The sequence below is a fragment of the Chrysochloris asiatica genome, unplaced genomic scaffold (assembly GCF_000296735.1).
Source record: "Chrysochloris asiatica unplaced genomic scaffold, ChrAsi1.0 scaffold00009, whole genome shotgun sequence".
NCBI lineage: Eukaryota > Metazoa > Chordata > Mammalia > Afrosoricida > Chrysochloridae > Chrysochloris > Chrysochloris asiatica.
Genome location: NW_006408527.1, coordinates 8,451,934 through 8,472,669, shown reverse-complemented (window position 1 = coordinate 8,472,669; position 20,736 = coordinate 8,451,934). Strand labels below are relative to the sequence as shown.

General features: G+C 42.5%; 1 protein-coding gene across 2 annotated transcripts in view; it reads right to left on the bottom strand.

The window, feature by feature from the left end:
• The window catches only part of KCNH1 (potassium voltage-gated channel, subfamily H (eag-related), member 1), a 676,883-nt gene that overhangs the window by 567,104 nt on the left and 89,043 nt on the right, over window positions 1-20,736 (bottom strand). For both annotated transcript variants that reach the window (XM_006834037.1, XM_006834036.1), the window contains exon 5: window positions 14,164-14,282. In XM_006834037.1, coding sequence (XP_006834100.1) covers window positions 14,164-14,282 — 119 coding nt within the window. The remainder of the gene's footprint in view (window positions 1-14,163; window positions 14,283-20,736) is intronic.

Below are 20,736 nucleotides of genomic sequence, written 5' to 3'. Positions count from 1 at the left end.
CGTGTTTCTTGTTTTTGTTTTTAATGATCTCTTAATTAAAAATGATTGATTGATTGTATGCTCATCCAAAACTACCCACAAGAACCCACAGAGCAGAGAGACGTACAAACAAATTAGTTAATTATAATGCAGCAAGTGCCAGGAGGTGCATGTATAAAAGGACTTCAGAACCAGAATACTAACTAACTTAGGTGGTCGAGAAAGGCTTAGATGTGAAGTGGCCTTAGCATCTCCTTGAAAGAACTGGGCCATAATATTGAAGAAGGACATATCTGGCAAACATCCTGTGCAAAATTTCCAATGCCTAAAGGGAAGTGGTGTACCAGTTCAGTATGGGAAAGACCTGGTGTGGTTGATGCATGGTGAGACCTTGGTTTTGCTTTTGTTTTGGGGAGTGAGCCTAGAGAATGTAATCTTTGGAAATTAAGCTGAATATAGTCTGGTAGCGTAGTGGTTACGAATCGGGCTGTAAACCGCAAGGTCAGCAGTTCGAAACTACCAGCTGCTCCACGGGAGAAAGATGAGGCTTTCTACTCCCATAAAGATTTACACCCTCGGAAACCCTGTACAGGGTCGCTATGAGTCGGTTCCGACTCCACGGCACACAACAACAACAACAACAACAATAGACTCATAGTGTGTTGCTGTGGGATAAGTACTGGACTGAGAACCACAAGGTTTGTTCTTATCTACCTCATAGCAACTCACAGCAACCCCGTATAGAGTTTTTGAGGAACGGCTGGTGAGCTTGAACCATCGACCTTGAGGTTCAAGCTGACCTTGCAATCCAGCGCATTAACCCACAGTGCCACACCAGGACTCCCTTCCCTCTATAAATCAAGGGAAATCTAGGTTCTCTACAATCTTTAATCTAAGCAAACCCACTGGTTACGTCAATATTCATCTTTCTTTTCTTTTCCCCAAATACAGCTCCAAAAAGCTTTGCTATTTAGAAATGACTTGGATTTTTATGGTTGCAAAGACAGGAAGAACTCAGTCTTTGCCAGATGAACCAACTCAAAGAGAGAGGGAGATAGTAACAAGCCTGGGAGTGGAACTGCAGTCAGGAAAGAAAGGCTGAGGTGGGGCTTCATAACCCCAACTAAAAACTGCAGCTGCACACACCCTTCTCAATAAACCAGGCAGACACTATTTTAGGACTTTTTCCTTGGGGCATTTGTTCTTTAGTGAAAGAGATACAAGCAGTAGGAAGCAATTAAAAGTGTTAATCCAAACACTTGATGTTACAGTCGAATTCCAACTCACATGGCACCCTCACAAACACAATCCCATATGGAAATGCATTTGTGCAGCGATCTTAATTTTCCTCCTATTTTGCTGAGAACAATTTCAGGTTTGTTTGTGTGTGTGTATGTTTTACGATTTTGCTTTTTAAATTTGTTTCGAAATCTATGAGGGTGAGTCAAAAATAATCCATACTCTGGATGTAGAATTTCTTTTAACCACCTTTTAGAAAAGATAGATGCATCATTTTTGACATAAACTCCTTGCTTTTCAATACACTTATCCATCTGTCAACAAGTTTTCATATTCCTTTAGTTAAAAATGTTTTAGGCTGAGCTGTGATCTACGAATACACCGCTGCCTTCACTTCTTCATCAGAGGTGAATCTTCATCCTTGAAGGGCTGTTTTCAGGGGGCCAAAGAGGTGAAAGTCCAATAGAGCAATATCAGGACTATTTGGAAGACGCTTTAACACCTCAAAACAAAGTTTTTACAGAGTGTAAATAGTGTGGGCAGATGTGTGTGGACATACATTGTTATACGAGATGACAACGCCCTTGGATATGCTATCCTAGAAGTGTCCCAATACTGGCCCTTGAAAATACCAGAAAATTATAAGCTTCAATTTTCCAGCTAATGGTTGACTTCTGAACTTATTCTTATTCAGCATGTTTCCACTCCATACTCAGCCAGTTACTCTCAGACTCATAGTGATGAATCCATGTCTCGCCACCAGCAATGATTTTTTTTTAAAGAAACATCTACCTTCCTTCTAGTATGAGTCCAAATTTTGTTTACAGATGTCCAAACACTTCTGTTTATGCTCTTCCATTAGTTGTTTATGTACCCATCTCACAGAAGTTTTTCAAAACCAAAGTCGGTCATGAATTATTTCATAGGCAGAGTCATGGCTGATTTATAAATGATTTGCCACATAATCCACTGTCACTTTTTGACAGAATCATTTCACATACACACTCAATGTTGTCATCAGCCGAGGACATGGGCAGGTGTTTTAATATAACTGGAATGTGGATAATTTTGGACTCACCCTTGTATATGGTTGTTGTTGTTGTTTTGTTGAGCCTGTTCACTCATAACAACTATATATATATATATTTATGGTGTTCTGGTAGCATAGTGGTTACAAGTCGGGCTGCTAATCTCATGGTCAGTAGTTCAAAACTACCAGCAGTTCCATGAGAGAAAGATGAGGCTTTCTGCTCCTGTAAAGATTTACAGCCTTGGAAACCCTATACAGGGTCGCTATGAGTCAGAACTGACACTATGGACATAACTATCTTATATATAATAGTGTTGTTGTTGTTGTTAAGTGCCATCGAGTCGATTTCTACCCATAGCGACCCTGAACAGGGTTTCTGAGGCTGTAAATCTTTACGGGAGCAGAAAGCCTCATCTTTCTCCCGTGGAGGAGCTGGTAGTTTCGAACTGCTGACCTAGCGGTTTGCAGCCTGATTCGTAACCACTATGCTACCAGAGGTGCCATCAAGTGGGCTGTGACTCATAGTGGCCTTGAAACACTACCTGGTTTTGCACCAACCACACAATCATTGCCATATTTGAGCCCATTGCTGCTGCCACTGTGCCAATCCATCTTTTCCTACGACCCTCCACTTTAGCAATCATGATATCCTTCTCATACTTCTATGAAGTATGAGAGACCATGTCTGGCCATCCTGGTTCCCGAGGATCATTCTGACTGTACATTTTCCAGTACACAAATTTGTTTGTTCTTTTGGCAGCCCATGGTACTTATGGAAATTATAATATTATCTTCCAACTCCATAACTCAAATACATCAGTTCTTCGATGGTCTTCCTTATTCACTGTCCAACTTTCACACATATATGAGGTTATTGAAAATATTATGGTTTGGGTTAGGCGCACCTTAATCCCAAAACTGACATCTTTGCTCTTGAACACTTTAAAGAGGTCTTGTGTAGCAGATTTGCCCAATGTAATAAGTCGTTTGATTTCTTGGCTGCTGCTTCCATGAGTACTGATGATGGTTGGTCCAAGTAAAATAAAGTATTTTACAACTTCAATTTTTTCTCCATTTATATGGATGTTGTTTATTGGTCCAATGGTGAGTATTTTTGTCTTCTTTACATTGAGGTGCAAACCATACCAAAGGCTGTGGTCTTTGATCTTCATCAGTAAGTATTTTAAGTTCTCTTCACTTTCAGCAAGCAAGGTTGTATCGTCTGCATATCACAGGTTGTTAATGAGTCTTCCTCCAATCCTGATACCATGCCCTTCCTTATATAATTCAGCTTCTTGGATTATTCACTCCGCATACATATTGAATAAGTATGGTGAAAGAATACAACCCTGACACACACATTTCCTAATTTTAAATCATTCAGTGTTCCCTTGTTCTGTTCAAGCAACTGCTTCTTGGTTCATGTACAGGTCTCTCGTGAGCACAATTAATTGTTCCAGAATATTCTTTCTCTACAATGTTGTCCATGGCTTGTCATGATCCACAAAATCAAACACTTTGAGTAGTCAATAAAGCACAGGTAAACATCTTTCTGGTATTCTCTGCTTTCTGTCAACTTCCATCTGACATCATCAATGATATCCCTCATTCCACATCCTCTTCTGAATCCAAATTGAATCTTTGGAAGTTCTCTGCCAATGTATGATTGCAGCTGGATTTATATTATGCTTGGAAAATTTTTACTTTCATGTGAAATTAATGATATTGCCCAAAGATTTCCACATTCCATTGGATCACCTCTCTTTGGAATGGGCACAGATATGGATTTCTTCCAAGTCAGTTGGCCAAGTAGTTGGTCTTTCAAATTCTGTGGCATCATTGAGTGAGCACCTCCAGTGCTACATCAGTTTGTTGAAATATTTCAATTTGTATTCCATCAATTCCTGGTGCCTTGTTCTTTGCCAATAACTTCAATGCACCTTGGTCATATGCTAACCTCTTAATCATATGCTACCTCTTGAAATGGTTGAACATCAACCATTTCTTTTGGGTACGGTGACTCTGATTCCTTCCATCTTCTTTTGATGCTTTGTTCACCAATCAATATTTTGCCCATAGACTCCTTCAATATTGTAAGTCAAGGCTTGAAGTTTTTCTTCAGTTCCTTCAGCTTGAGAAATGCTGAGTGTGTCCTTCCCTTTTGGTTTTCAACTCTAGGTCTTTGCACATTTTGTTATAATATTTGACTTTGTCTTCCCGAGCTGACCTTTGAAATTTTCTGTTCAGCTATTTTACTACCTCATTCCTTCCATTTGCTTTAGCATCTGGATGTTGAAGAACAAGCTGCAGAGTCTCTTCTGACATCCATTTTGATCTTTTCCTTCTTTCTTGTCTTCTTAATGACCTTTGGTTTTCTTCCTGTATGATGTTCTTGATGTCATCCCACAATTCTTTCAGTCTTTGGTCTTTAGTATCTAATTCATCAAATATATTCTTGAGATGGTCTCTAAATTAGGTGGGACATGTTCAAAGTCATATTTTGGCTCTTGTGGATTTGTTTTAATTTTCTTCAGCTTCAGCCTAAACTTGCATGTGAGCAACTGATGGTACGTTCCACAGTCTGCCCCGAGTCTTGTTTAGCTGATGATATGGAGATTTTTCACTGTCTCTTTTCACAGATGTAGTTAGTTTGATCTGTGTATTCCATCTGCTGAGGTCCATGTGTATAACCGCCTTTTATATTTTTTAAAAAGGTATTTGCAACAAAGAAGTCATTGGTCTTGCGAAATATAATCATGCGACATCCAACATTGTTTCTATCACCAAGGTCATATTTTGCAACTTCTGATCCTTCCTCTTTTGTTCCAAATTTTGCAGTCCAATAGCCAGTAATTATCAATACATCTTGACTGCATGTTTGATCAATTTCAGATTGAAGATATTGGTAGAATTCTTCAATTTCATCATCACTAGCTTTAGTGGTTGGTGCATAAATTTGAATAATGGTCGTTTTAACTGGTCTTCCTTGTAGATGTATGGATATTATCGTATCACAGACAGTGTTGTACTTCAAAACAGATCTTGATACGTCCTTTTTGATAATGATTGTCATGCCAATCCTCTTGAATGTGTCATTCCCGGTATAGTATGCCATGTGATTGTCAGATTCCAAATGGTCAATACCAGTCCATTTCAGTTCACTGATGCCTAGGATATTGATATTTATGCTTTCCATTTCATTTTTGACAATTTCCAATTTTCCTAGATTCAGACTTCATACATTCACAGCAGTTTCTCTTCATTTTGAGTTGTGCCCCATCAGCAAATGAAGGTGCTGAAGAGTTTATTCCATTTGCGTCATCATGGTCAACTCTACTCTGAGGAGGCAGCTCTTCCCCAGTTGTATTTTGAGTGTCTTCCAACCTGAGGGGCTCATCTTCTGGCACTATATCTGACAATATTCTGTTGCTCTGCATCTTGTTTCAGTATTCAATATTCTGGTGCTGACAATGTTCCACTGATATTCATTAGGTTTTAAGTATTCTGTCTCTCCTTCTTCCTAGTCTTTCTTCATCTGGAAGCTCAGCTAAAACCTTCCCCTCATGGGTGGTATTTAAAATATCCATGGCATAACTTCCAGAATCACAGCAACACACAAGCCATCATAGTACAACAAACTGACAGACAAGTAGTGGACCCTCCACTTTACCTAGCATGATATCCTTCTCCAGGACTGGTACCTCCTGATAACATTTCCAAAGTATGAGAGATGAAGCCTGGGCATCCTGGCTTCCAGGAAGCATTCTGGCTGTAATTTTTCCAACACGGATTTATTTATTCTTCTACCACTGCATGGTACTTTTAATATTCTTCTCCAACACCATAACTCAAATGCACCAATTCTTCTATGGGCTTCTTAATTCATTGTCCAACTTTCACATGTATATGAGGCCATTGAAACTACCAGAACTTGTGGTAGGTGCATTTTAGTTCTCATACTGTTATCTTTGTTCTTGAACACTTTAAGGAGGTCTTGTGCAGCAGATTTGCCAAATGCAGTAAGTAATTTGATTTCTTAACTGCTGCTTCTAGGCGTGTTCATAATGGATCCAATCAAAATTAAGTCTTTCAGAATTTCAATCTGTTCTCCATTTATCATTATGTCTGCGGTTCAAGTTCACCAGCTGCTCCTCAAAAACCCTATACAAGTTCTCTATGTGTTGGAATCAACTCAACAGCACTTAACAACATTCACTGGTCCCATGGTAAGGATTTTTGTTTTCTTTACATTGAGGTACAGCCCATACTGTAGGTTATGTTTTTATTTATCTTCATCAGTATTTTAAATCCTCTTTACTTTCAGCAAACAAGGTTGTATCAGCTGCATATCACAGGTTGTCAATGAGTCTTCCTCCAATCCTGATGCCACATTCTTCTTCATATAATCCAGCTTCTCTGATTATTTATTCAGCATACAGACTGAATAAATATGGTGAAAGAATACAACCCTAGCCGCATACCTTTCCTAATTCTAAATTATTCAGTATTACCTTGTTCTGTTCAAATGACTGCCTCTTGGTCTCTCTCTTTATTTATTTTTACATGTATATATAAAATACATATATATATATATATATATATATATATATGTTGTTAAGTGCCATTGAGTCAGTTCCAACTGATAGCAGCCCTGTATAGAGTTTCCATGGAGTGGTTAACAGTTCATGAATTCGAACCTCTGATCTTGCAGTTCAAATTGACCTTGTGTTCGAGTGTGTATATAAATATATATACAGAGTCCTGCTGTGGCACTGTAGGATAAGCACTAGAATGCTAACCACAAGATTCATGGTTCTAACCCACCAACCACTCCTCAGGTCGCTATGAGTCAGAACCATCTCCAAAGCATTTAATAACAACAACAATGTATATATGGTTGAAGTGGTTGTGTGCCGTCGGGTTGGTTTCAACTCATAGCAACCCTGTATAGGGTTTCCAAGGCTGTAAATCTTCATGGGAACAGATGTTCCACATATATTTAGTGTAGTGGTTACGAGTCAGGCTGCTAACCTCAAGTAGTTCGAAACTTCCAACCATTCAAGGGAAAAAGATGAGGCTTTTTGCTCCCATAAAGATTTGCAGCCTCATAAACCCTATACAAGGTCACTTTGACTTGGAATCAACTGCAAGGCACACCGCCACTATCATCACCACCAATTAAATCAAGATTCTTGAGAATTAGAGTCAAGATTGAGTCACAGAAACATCTCCATCATTACCAACTTGGCTGTTCACTAAACAGGACTAAGGGAGACAACTGTCATGAGATGAGACGAGGTCACTGTGGACACTCCACTGCCGCCCAGTCACAGTGATTCTGTCAGGCAGACTAGAACTGCTCCCTGTGGTTTTCGAGTTCATAAATTTTTACAGGAGCAGCTAGTCTCATCTTTCTCTCATGGCTCATCTGGTGGATTTGAATTCTCAATCTTGTGGTTGGCAAGCCAACTCTTAACCCACTGAGCTAACAGGGCTCCTTCACTGTGGACAGGAACCAGCATTTACTGAGCACTTACTAAGAGGCAGGCAGTAGACTAGGTGCTGGCTTCCTTCCTTTCTTTCTTCCTTCATTCACTTAATGAACATTTACCCAGCAACAATTATGTGTCAGGCGTTGTGTTCCATGGTAGGAATATAGTGTTCACAAGAGTGACACTTTCCTGCCTTCATGGGCCTTAAATCTAGAGAAGGAAACAACAACAAAAACCACCTCATTGCTGTTGTGGTGATTCTAACGCATGGTGACCTCATGTGCTACAGACTACAAACTGTTCCATAGGGTTTCTTGGCTGTAATCTTTACAGAAGCAGATTACCAGGTCTTTCTTCCACAGAGCAGCTAGGTGGTTTCGAACTGCCATCCTTTAGGTTACAGTTGTGTACAAACTGCCCAGGGACCTGTTCTACAGAAGGGGGCACATATACTTAAACAAAGCTTTTCCAGTTTCACAAATGGTCAGCGGAAATTGTACATGGATAGGAGAACTTCTGAGAGGTAGGGTGAGCTAGCAGGGGGTTTAGGGAGGACAGTTAAGAAAGACCTCTGACAGTGTGTGATACCCAACTTGAGCCCTGAAAGAGATGAGGAGGAGTTGGCTCAGCCAAGAGATGGAGCAAGAGCTTCCAGGAGAGAGAAGAGTATGTTCCAAGACCTGGGGACACGAGAGAATCTGACAAGTGTGCGTTCAGCTGAATCTAAAAGTGAGTGGGAGGCTGCCAAATGGGGCTGCAGAGGTGAGCTGAGTCTTGCAAGTCATGGTGTAAAGTTTAAATTTGCCCGAAGAGTACCCAGGAGTCATTTTAAAACATTTAAGCAAGGGATAATAAGCTCAGATTTGTCTTTTAAAACATCACAATTCCTCACAACCATCCTCCAGTGGAGGTGAAATCCTTATTTCATGAGGATGAGGAAAGAAAAGTGAGGGTAAGTAACTTTTACAAAACCACACAGCTGGAACACAGTGGCATTTTAGTGGAGGATTCAGGTCAGTCTGACTCCAAGTCCCCTTCTCTTTCCATTACATCATCCTGTCTCTAAATAGAAAAAAAAAAAAAACTGCAGAAAATCCTTACACCGTATTTCAGCACATCATTTACAACCTTTTGTGCTCACAACATCAAGTGTGCAGTTGATCTCTGGCACCACAGAATATTTGAATTCACCCCTGCTCACCTTGAGTAAACTAAGTTTATTCAAATAAAGTAAGCATATACAAAATGGTTTTCCTGGAAAAATATCTGAAAACCAATAGTGACTCCAGCCCCCAGACCAGAGAAGACTGACCAGGTGGGCCCCTGGCCATAGGGAGCAGCAAGCTCCACACAGGACATCAGGGCAGCAGAAACGCCATTTGTCCAAGCTTGCCTTCAACATGCCACCAAGTGCTCACCAACACACCTCCGGGGACAGTAAACTTGCTAAGTACAGGCACAGCCTAATCTGTTTTGAGACAATTCTGGATAGGTAAAAAGCCTGTTATTGTTAGGTGCTGTGAAGTCAGTTCCGACTCAGAGTAACCCTGTATAGGGTTTCTGAGGCTGTAAATCTTTACGGGAGCAGAAAGCCTCCTCTTTCTCCCACTGAACAGCTGGTAGTTTCGAACTGCTGACCTTGAGGTTCAGAGCCTGATTCGTAACCACTACGCTACCAGAGCGCCTTAAAAAGCCTGTTGCTGAGGGGCAAAATGAGCTCAACACCCAGGTGTTTGTAATGGAAGTTCTGTTACTTCACTCTTTTTCGAAGTGAAGAGTCATTTTAATGTTATCACTTTTTCCTAACTCTCAAAGGCCAAAAGAAGTCAGCACCTAAAAAGAAACCAGGGAGCAGGAAATCTCAATTTCAGGGCATCTCAATTTCAGGGCACAGGCTGCCTGTTTCTAGGAAAAAGAATCACCCTACTGTGCTCAGAAACCCTGGCAGTCTCCACCTATACTTCTGGCCTGCGGGCCCGTAAAGCTCTGGAGCCTGACACAGACTCAGCCTGCAGCAGGCCCGCGTCCTCCTGCCTCTGTACTCATTACCATCAGAGAATGTTCAAGGCAGTTCTGACATGCCGAGTGCAATCTACAAACTTTAACAAACTTGGGTTTTCTAAGCCTCTCTAGGTACACTTATAGGGGGCTGGTCCAGTGCCATCTCAGGCTCGTGCAGGTCCTACAGATAGATGGTTGCAAGCAACACCCTCATGCACATAGGGAAGGCTTCTTAATTATCCTGTGCTGCCCATAACAGAAATGCCAGCAGTGGGGAGTGTTAGAGACAAGAAATTTGTTTTCTAACTGTTTGGGAGGATAGAAACCTGGATTCAGGGTGAGGCTCTAGGGCTGGTCTCTCCTAATCAATTTTAGCTTATAGTTATTGTTGTTAAATGTCATCGAGTCGGTTCTGACTCACAGTGACCCTGTATAGGGTTTCTGAGAAGTGGTTGTGGGTTTGAACCAACGACCTTGCAGTTAGCAGTCCAGTGCTTATCCTATAGCATCACACCAGGACTCTGCCAGCAATCGTTGGAGTTCCTTTCCATGTAGCTGGGTCCTCACCTGGCATTTATCTTCCCCCTCATGTCTGCCTGTATCCATTCTGGTCTTTTTATAACTCAAAAGTGGTTTAGGTTTAAGACCCAGTCTACACTGCTATGATCTCAGGAACAAAATAAAACCCTATTTTCAAATCAGATCACATCCAGGAATTCAAAACATATTTTAGGGGGGCACAACTCAATCCACACAGATGGCAGCCTCCACAATTATCAGCCTGTATCCATGTACAGTTATATAAAAATAGATGCTTTTGCTTTAAAATGAATTAAAGTGTTAATTTTTTAGATTGAGTAAAACCGTGGATAGATAGCATTTAACACGGATAATGCCAAGAAGAGAAAGTGGCACTTACGATTGTGTGGTTGGATGGCACTGCAAATTGGTACAACTTTTTGATGTGAACTTGAGTACGTACTGTCTAACCCAGTTTAAAAAGAACTTGTGTCTTCCTAATTCTGCTAACTTCTACTAATCCATCACATCCATTCCAGCTAACATTTATTGAGAGCTTACTAAGATTAGACTACTATTTGTTGAGCACCTTGGATGACCAAAGTATTCATATTCAGAATCCCCTTTTCATTATTTGCAAATTTGAACTTACTTCTCCAGTCTTCAGAGAAAGAAGCGGAGGACACAAGCCCTGGGAGGAGAAATCATACATCTAAGCAAACTGCCAAGTGGGTTATAACCTTTCATTCTGTTTCAGCCCACTCCTCCACTCACCTATAAGAAAAACAAACTGTGTATGGCATTTGCCAGATGCACTCCTTGACTCAGCTTAAAATGAGTGGTGAGTGCCAGGAACTTAGAGCTGGGTACCACTCACTCCCCTGACATACTCATATAGAGGTGCCCATGCTCCTTGCTTCACAATTACCTATCTCAGATGGATGCAAGCCTTTGACCTGGCCTCCTCATGGGGAAACCACGTGAGAAAGGATGGACAAGGTGGTTTCCCCTTCACTTCTTCTCCACAACTCGTCAGTGGATAAAGAAAGAGAGAGAAGTTGGCAGCTAAGACTTGTCCCAGCCAGGTCACTCCTGCCTGAAGACAACACAATGAATCCTTTGGCCAGATGTAAGGCCCTCTCTTTTACAGACTGCAGCTTTCCTTCCTGTAACAGCAGCAAGAGTTACAGCAGCAAGGCGATGGCTAACTCAGATATGTCCTGCTCAGATCCCGTCTCAAAAAAGGATTCAGGACCCTGGGACTATCAAGGGAGAAGAGTGGAATGAGGGACCCTATCCAGAGAAGCAGTGATGCCAGAAATGGAGGCAGAGACAATGACATGGAGAGATGGAGCAGCTGGAGACTCGAGACTCAGGGAAGGAGAGGGTCTGTGTGCTGACGGCTTGGGGGCAGGCTTGCGGGGTGTACCCTTTGGTTGTTTGATGATGCATGGAGGGGACTGTAATCATTGCAATGAAATGAAATACGATAGGCTGAATGTAAAGCTGATGCTCTCCCATGTAAACTATCACTTAATTCACAATAAAAACTTTAAAAAAAAAATACGGCTTCACTGTCCAGCTTTAGGAAACGTGACATGCTAAAAGCATGCAGTTGTTCAGTTACCTTTCTCCATCAGCCTCAGCTTTCCTGTGAGGTCACATTCTTCTTGCGGTAGTCCCCAGTGACTAAACAAGAAGGTGGTTCAAGGGTCTGGCCCTTTTTGTCCCATATGGGACCCCTTTAGCAAACAATCTCTGTCTCCACTTTAGAACACTCTATTGGGCCAATTTGATGCTTCTCCTCTCTATGCTGTTTCTACCCCCTTTTCTTGCATGCAGATCTGCATCCCCAAGAACTCAATCTGTGACAAAGATCCTCCTAACTAATGTGCCAACATAATGTATTTTCAACATTTGAAAATAAACCATTTCTCTGAAAGAATATGAGGCAAGGGGAGTGGGGTGCCAAAGGATAGCAGACAAGGTGGATTTGGGAAGCCTGGTAACCTTGTAATATACAGTAGCAAAGGGCTGAGAAGGAGAGACAATATCCAGAAGAAATTCCCCCAAATGGGAAATGCATTGGGTTTGGAGTCAGATCAACCTGATTCTCCATCCACCTTTCACCACTCACTGTCTAGTGACCTTGAACAAGTTATAGTCATCTTCTCTGTGCCCCAGTGTCCTCTTCTGTAAAAATCCAGGAAGGATGCCTCCCTTCCAAGCTGTGAAGAGGAATAACAGGAACGAGGAGAAAACACAGAACCTGGTGCACAGTAATAGTTCCTTCTTGTCTAGCATCAGTCCAGGCCTGGGGAGAGAGGGATACACTAATGACTGAAGCCAGACTTCTCCTGGGCTGGGTCACAGGGAGATATGTCAGCCTTGAAAACCACAGCATGTGTGACCCATTTCAACACAAACCTGCTCATACCAATCTACCTCTGCTTTGTGTCATCTGTCCCTAGAGGGAGAGCTTTCATTGAGGTAACTCTACTCTTACTAAATCCCCATTTGGTGAATAACGTACTAATGAGAAAACTAAGCAGAATATCAGGTATGTGGCAAGGAACAGGGTTTTTTTCAGCTTAAAACAGTATCCTCTGTAATGGGCCCAGATGTTTGCCACATACTGCCAACCAATGAACAATTATTTATACTCATACAGGTAAGCAAAAACATGAACACTGTTCCCTTTCTTCTATTAATTCATTCAATTAAATTTCTGAACGTACTTATTGAATTCCGGCCACTGTTTTAAGTGTTTAGGATATATCAGTACGCAATAAACAGGTTGGTGCTGTGGGTTAATGCACTGGGCTGCAAGGTCAGTTTGAACTGCAACGTTGGTGGTTAAAATTCACCAGCCACTCCTTGTAAACCCTATACAGGGTCGCTATGGGTTGGAACCAACTCAACGGCACTTACCAACAACAATAGCACATTGTTGTTGTGTACCTTTTAGTCCATTCTAACTCATAGCGACCAGATATAGGGTTTTTGAGACAGTAAATCTTTACAGGAGCAGAAAGCCTGTTCTTTCTCCCAAGGGGCAGCCAGTGGATTCAAACTGCTGAACTTGAAGTTAGCAGTCTAACTCGTAACCCAACTACACCACCAGAGCTCCCATGTAGTACACTAGGAGGTATTGTTGTTGCTAAGTGCCACCGAGTCGGTTCCAACTCAAAGCAACCCTGTATATGGTTTCCAAGGAGCAGTCGGTGGGTTTGAACTGCTGACCTTGCCAACCTTGCAGTTGAGTACTTATCCTATTGCGCCACACTAGGAAGAAATAAGATAGGTACGAGAAATACCCACAGAAATTGTTACAATGTTACCTAGTTAGTTCTTTGTGTTTTCTGTTCCTTCTTTTCCTATAATAGCATGTATTACTCAAGTAACCAAATTGTTTTTAGTTTGAAAGTAAAAACTCTTCATGTAGGCTGACTCATTGCTTAGGGGATACTGAGCTTCGGTTAAGAGTAAAGGAAAATTTGGGGAATAGACAATGTTCCAACATAATTGACCAACATGATACCCATAATTAATGTCATTGCATTGTACATATGAAGACGATAGAGATGAGAAATGTTTTGTAACATATATATTTACAATTGAAATGTAACTCTTTCATAATCTGATCACTTCCAGCTCTTTCTCTACCCTCTCAAGACAGTGAGTTACCATCCGTAATCTCAAGCCAAGGTGGAACAGAGCTGTCTCCAGTCCCTGCTAACACATAAGAAAAGTGCAAAGCTTAAAGGAGACAGGTCACTCACTCAGTCACACAACCCGGTGTAGAACTCAGCAAAGACTAGAGTCAGGGAGTGCTGAGCGCTAGCCTTTCTCTTGGCCTAGGTACCCACAGAAGTTTCAGACAAGCTAACCCCTTGCCCTTACCTCTGCCAAGCGGGAGTGCTTGTGGACGTTCTCACCTTTCTGCACACTGGGGGCCAGCTGCTGCAGGACACCCCGACTGCTTGTTAGTGCTCTGGTCAGCCGAGCAAACTTCCCCCAACCTAGAGCCCATGGAAGAGAGGAAAGACAGGTTTAGCTACATCCCATAAGAGCATGGACATTTAGACATCACAAACAAGGGTCAGAAGCCCATACCCTACAGTCCTCCTGAAGGTCTATGATTCACTCTGCATTCCTCACCATCATGACCCGCTGCTTCCAAATGCACCTCAACACACTCAGATCTGTAAAGTAGTTATTTTTTCCCACATGCTTCCCTTTCTCCTCATCAGAGCTCTCTGAAGTGCATAGGAGAGGTTTTAGTACCATTTTGCAAAAGGGACCGCTAGTCATCTATCAGAGTCCTGGTGTAGCTCTGTAGGGTAAGAACTGGAGTGTTAACCATAAACTCAGCAGTTCAAACCCACCAGCTGCTCCTTGAAAACCTTGTACAGGGTCGCTATGAGTCAAAACTGATGAAGACACTTAACAACTCAACTATCAGTTTACTGAACTGTGCTGATATGCATGTTGCTAGGATGCCAGAGTCCTGGTGTGGCGCTGTGGGCTAATGCACTGGATTGCAAAGTCTCTTTGAACCACAGGGTGGTGGTTCAAGCTCACCAGTCACTCCTAAGAAACTCTATACAGGGTCGCTATGGGTCGGAAATGACTTGATGGCACTTGACAACAATGATGCTGGAAGCTATACCCGTGGTATTTCAAATACCAGTAGGATCATCCACAGTGGACAGGTTTCAGTGGAGTTTCCAGATTAGGATGTCTTCATCTGGCAAACTATACCTGAAAATCAGCCAGAGAATACCTTATGGATCACAATAGAACATAGTTCAACTCCATTGCTTTTGTTTCAGACATGTAATGAGAAGGAATCAATCGCTGGAGAAGGACATCATGTTTGGCCAGTGAGAGTGAAGGAGGACCTCGGTAAGATGGACTGGCACAGCACCCATGAGGGATTCAAACTGCCAGCCACAGGAGACTGACTCATGGCTGAGCAATGTTTGATTCTGTTGTATAGAGAGCCATCAGGAGTCAGAATCAACTTGATGGCAACGATCTAGCTTTCCTTTCATAAAAAATAGGAAAAATGATCACAGAGAGGCTGTTGTTGTTGTTAGGTACCATCAAGTCAGTACCAAATCTTATGCACAACAGAATGAACCACTGCCTGATCCTGAGCCAACCTCACAATCAGTGCTACACTTGAGCCCATTGCTGCTGCCATTGTGCCAATCCATCTCATTGGGGGATCTCCTCTTTTTGGTTGACACTCCATTTTACCAAGCATGATGTCCTTCTCCAAGGAATGGTCCCTCCTGGTAATACGTCGGAAGTGTAAGAGATGAAGTCTGGCCATCCTGACTTCTAAGGAGCATTCTAGCTGTACTTCTTCCAACACAGATTTGTTTGTTCTTTTGGCAGTCCATGGTACTTTCAATATTCTCCTCTAACACCATAACCCAAATATATTCATTCTTCTATGGTCTTCCTTATTTACTGTCCAACTTTCACATGCATATGAGGTTATTGAAAATATCACGGTTTGGGTCAGGTGCACCTTAGTCCTCAAACTGACATCTTAGCTTGTGTCATTTTAAAGAGGTCTTGTGCAGCAGAGAATCTATAACTGAAATCTCTTCATTCTGGCCCAAGGCTTTCTGCCATACAACCCCACTCACTGACTTGCTGTTCTCATCTCAGGCTGTTCTCAATTCCCACACTCTCTGATCTTGCAGAGAACCCACTGGTTTTGGGCTTATCTATGGAGTCCTGATGTGGCGCTGTGGGTTAATGTGCCAGACTGCAAAGCCGTTTTAAATACCTTAAAGTTAAAGGTATTTAACTTTTCTGAGGCTCAATCACCTCATCTTTAAAATGGAAATTAAAATACTCTACCTGCCTCAGTAATACTGGTGTGGTGCTGTGGGCTAATGCATCAGACCGTAACGTCATTTGAACTGCAAGATTGGTGGTTCGAGCTCAACAGCTGCTCCTTGGAAGCCCTATACAGGATCGCTATGGGTTGGAATCAACATGACGTCACTTAACACAACAAGAACAACAACCTGCCTAAAGGAGTCCTGGTGTAACACTGCAGGATAAGCACTGGACTACAAGATTGGTTTGAACAGCAAAGCCATTCAAATTCACCAGCCGCTCCTCGGAAACCCTATAAAGGGTCGCTATGAGTCAGAATCAACTCAACAGCACTTAACAACAACAACCTACCTAAAGGGAGCAAGGTGGTTCTGTAGGATAAGCACTGGATTGCAAACCACAAAGTTGGCAGTTCAAGTCCACTAACCACTCCTCACAAAAAGATAAGACTTTCTGCTCCCATGAAGATTGACAGTTTCAGGAATCCCTATAGAGGGTCGCTGTGAGTTGAAACCAATTCAGTGGTACTTACCAACAACAATCTGTCTAAAGGCAGTGGACTACAACAGAGGCTGTCTTGAGGCCTACTTGGCCTCACTGGACTACTTACTCCAGTGAGAGTGAAATGGTGCCCTTTTCCCAATCTGTTCATCCCATACCTTGGAATGCAAGCAACGCTTTTAAAATTCCCCAAAGACAATCAAGCATTCTCATGTCCATCAACCCATCTGCATAAAAGTTATGACAATGGCAGTTGTTCCATGAGACCTCTGGAAACTTGCCAGCATTCTGAAGACTAAGATTTGAGCCCCAAAACCTGCATTCTGAGTGCACAGTACATAAACAGAACATGTTCCTATTTATTCATGACAGCTCAAAGCACTATTAGACAATTTTATTTTTAGTCCTTTAGAGTTTAGATATAATTCAGCAACTGCTAGGAGACATCTCATCTGCCGATTTTTGCCTGGGAGCAACTTTCCAACACAGACTCATTGAATCCAGAGGACAGACAGGTTAAGCAGGTGAGTGACCTTTTACATAACTTTCAAGAAATCTTGATCTGGGTACATTTTTGTGAACACAACCAGAGTAGCAAATCAGTTATTTTTTTATCTCATTCCAAAAGTTCAGGACTTTAATGGTGCTTTCATTCCTCCTGATGCAGTAAAGAAAAGAAATGAGACTGCTGGGAAGAGTCGTGCAATGGTCGGTCTGTGGGGGTCCCATTAATGCTTATGGGAGCAGACAGGGGTCCTCTGAATCTCCGCAGGCTGTGCCATTTATGAGCTCACTGGAATTCACTTGTGGGAAACATGGACTCAGATTTTCAAAGTCTCTTTCAGAGTCATGTTTTCTTTCAGCCCAGAAGAAACCTGGGTTTGAATGCAGCAAACCTTTCCAAGCACAGGAAGTCTGCTCTTCAGTCAGGCGGGCATGAGCTCTGTACCACCCCTGCCCAGCATCGCCCTCTCCCACACTGTGGGAACAATGACAACAGGGAGGTGACAGGGCAAACACCCCGGGTCCTGCCTGGCAGGAAATACAGGGTCTTGGCTCATCAGCTGATAGGGCATAAATGACAGAAAGGAAGGTCTCTGGACCTCTGGGTACTTCCTAGGGCCCAGCATCTCCTTTCTCTCCTCTTCTAGACTCTTTCCCACAGTGTGGCTCTGAAAGGATCTGTCTCTCAACCGGCAGCATGAAGGGCAGGAGACGGTGAGTATGTGGTGGGTAGGTAGTGGACAGGCAGTGTGAAGTCCTGAATCATGTAGCCGCACAGAATGAGCAGCCTCTGTCTGTTCTGAAGGAAGGAAACAAGTTCCTTCCACCATGGTTTCTTTTATGAATAAAAAAAAAAAAAAAAATCCAGTTGTCATGAAGCCAACTCCAATTCATGGGGACTTCATGCGTATCAGAGGAGAATTGTGCCCCACTGGGTTTTCTAAAGCTAGTTTTTTAGAAATATGTTGCCAGGACTTTCTTCTGAGGTGTCTCTGGGTAGATTCAAGTACTTAACTATTTGTGTCACCCACCCAGCTACTCCTATGCTTTCAAAAAGGAATCATGAGCCCAACCAGAAGAATGAATGCATTCATACATTCGTGTGTCCCTTCTATAAAACAAAAACACAAAAATTTTCCTATATTTAGCACAGTGCTACGAACTGGTGGTTCTGAGATGTGTAAGACACAGTCTCTTGCCTCCAAGAGCTCTCACTCTAGCAGGTAGGACTGACTGGCATACAAAAATTCATGGTCTAGTGAGCTAGGTTCTATGGCATAGACTAGTACAGGGTGCTCTGACCAAGGGAGAATGGAATCTGGGCTGGGGAGTCAGGGAAGGCTTTCCATAGCAGGTGACACCTGAGCAAAATTTTGAAAGCTGAATATGAGTTAGCTGAATCCAAGAAGGAAAAAAAGGACATTCACACAGAAAGAAGAGCCCCTAAGAAGGCAGAAAATCTTAAACTCTGTCAGTGAAAAGCCAGAAGTTGTAGATATCTGGATGAACACGCATGGCCTAAAGGAGAGGTGAGGATGATGCAGGCAAAGTCCAGAAGGAACACTAAAAAGATTGTCAAGGGCCAGATCAGGAAAAGCTTAAGCAGTAAGTTAAGAAATGTTAACGTTATCCTAAAACTCCCGCGGATGTACTGGAGGAGTTTGGGTATAGGGATACATGAGGTGATGTGTATTGTAGACTGCAGCACACTGGACAGTGGACTGAAAACAAGATTGGCAGGTAGAAGAAAGTAAGATGATTTAGGAGGTGATTGCAGAATCCCAGCCTGGACCAATGCCGGGCTTGGGGCAGGCGGTGTGGGAGACATTAGAGCAGCAACAGTAGTAGAATCAACAGGATTTAGTGATCAATAGTTCTAAAGGGAGACAAGAGGCTCCTGGTTTGGGTGGCGGGGGGTGGGGGGGAGCAGTGCAGCCATTCAATGAGACTAAGCTTACAGGAAGATAAATAAATGGATTGGGTGGAAAATAGTATGTACAGTTTGGACTTTGTTGTTGTTGTTCAGTGCCATTGAGTGGATTCTGACCCATAGTGACCCTGTGTAGGGTTTCCAAGGAGAAGCTGGTGAGCTGGATCCACCGACCTTGCAGTTCAAACAGCTTTGCAGTTTGGTGCATTAACCCACAGCGCCACACCAAGATGATCCCCTATATTACAAAGTTGTTGTTGTTTGTTGCTGTCTTGTGGTGACCCCAAGTGTTACAGAGTAGAACTGTCCCCTAAGGTCCTGGTATGGCACTGGGGGTTAATGCACCGGACTGCAAAGTCGGTTTGAACTGCAAGGTCTGAGGTTCAAGCTCACCAGCTGATCCTCAGAAACCCTATACAGGGTCACTATGAGTCAGAACCAACTCAATGGCACAACAATCTAAATGGAAGTCTATTTTCTGCAAAATCATGGGGTAGGTTAAAACCTCCAAACTTTGGGTCAGTTGTTAGGCAAACACCAGAGGATATGTTCCTAGAGAAAAGTATATCTGTTGTTGTCCGAAAGGTCAACTGGGAAGGGCTGAGCTAATAAGAACCTGGCTCAAGATGACCTCACTTGGGAAAAACCAAAAGGTCATTTTCCACAAGGAAAACTAGGAATTGGTGTACCTTCCTCCTTCAAAGAAGCCTTCGTCTAGTCCTGCCCGATCCCCAGAAGAACTGCCCACTCCCTCCTTTGTACCCCACTATGCTTCAGTCGGGAGCCCTGGTGACATACTGGTTGCTAACCAAAATGTTTGCGGTTTAGGCCCACCAGCCGCTCCTCAGGAGAAAGATGTGGCAGTCTGCTTTCCAAAAGATTTACAGCCTTAGAAACCCAACTGGGCAGTTCTCTTCTGTCCATTAAGTCACTCTGGTTTTTGGTTTATACCTCAGACAGATCACAATTCTGCTCTCCTGATCTTGTTTGTTTACCTGTCTGTGCATCTCCCAAGTATAGGTATCTAATGAACAGGGGCTCTGTTTTGGACATTTCCTTATGCTGCAGTACCTAACATGAAACTAGATATCAGTACATAGCCAGTAAGTATGTGTTGAATAAATGTAGATAAAGAACAAATATTTATTTCTTTTCATTGCTCTATTTCTGTCTGGGCTTCCAAAAAAAATAATAAAGTTCCAAATGATAAGCAGTCCACTTCCCAAATTCTGATGGTTAAGTTTTAGGAGGTATTTCTGTGCAAGGCATTTCTTCGCCCACCTTTTCACTTCTATCCCATTTGGAAGTTCAACACCAAACTGGGTTTAGATGAACAAACTCTCATCAGAGGTCTGCCAGCTCAGTCACAAATTTCACCAGAGAGGTAAGCACAGGCAAAAGCTTTGTGTGCCATGGAAAAGCATCATCAGATATCCAGAGAAATGAGACGGGCAGGCAAGGGGAGAAGAAGAAGAGTGAAAGGGACAGAAGAACAAAAGGAGGGAACACAGTAGAGAGCTGCAATGTGCAATCAAAAAATCCGTCAAAAAATAGTTACTGGGCTGTGTGCTGATGAAAGGGGTGGGCAGGCTTGCAGGGTATATATACCCTTTGGTTGGTTGATGATGCATGGACGGGATTGTAACTATGGCAGTGAAATGATATATGATAGAATGAAT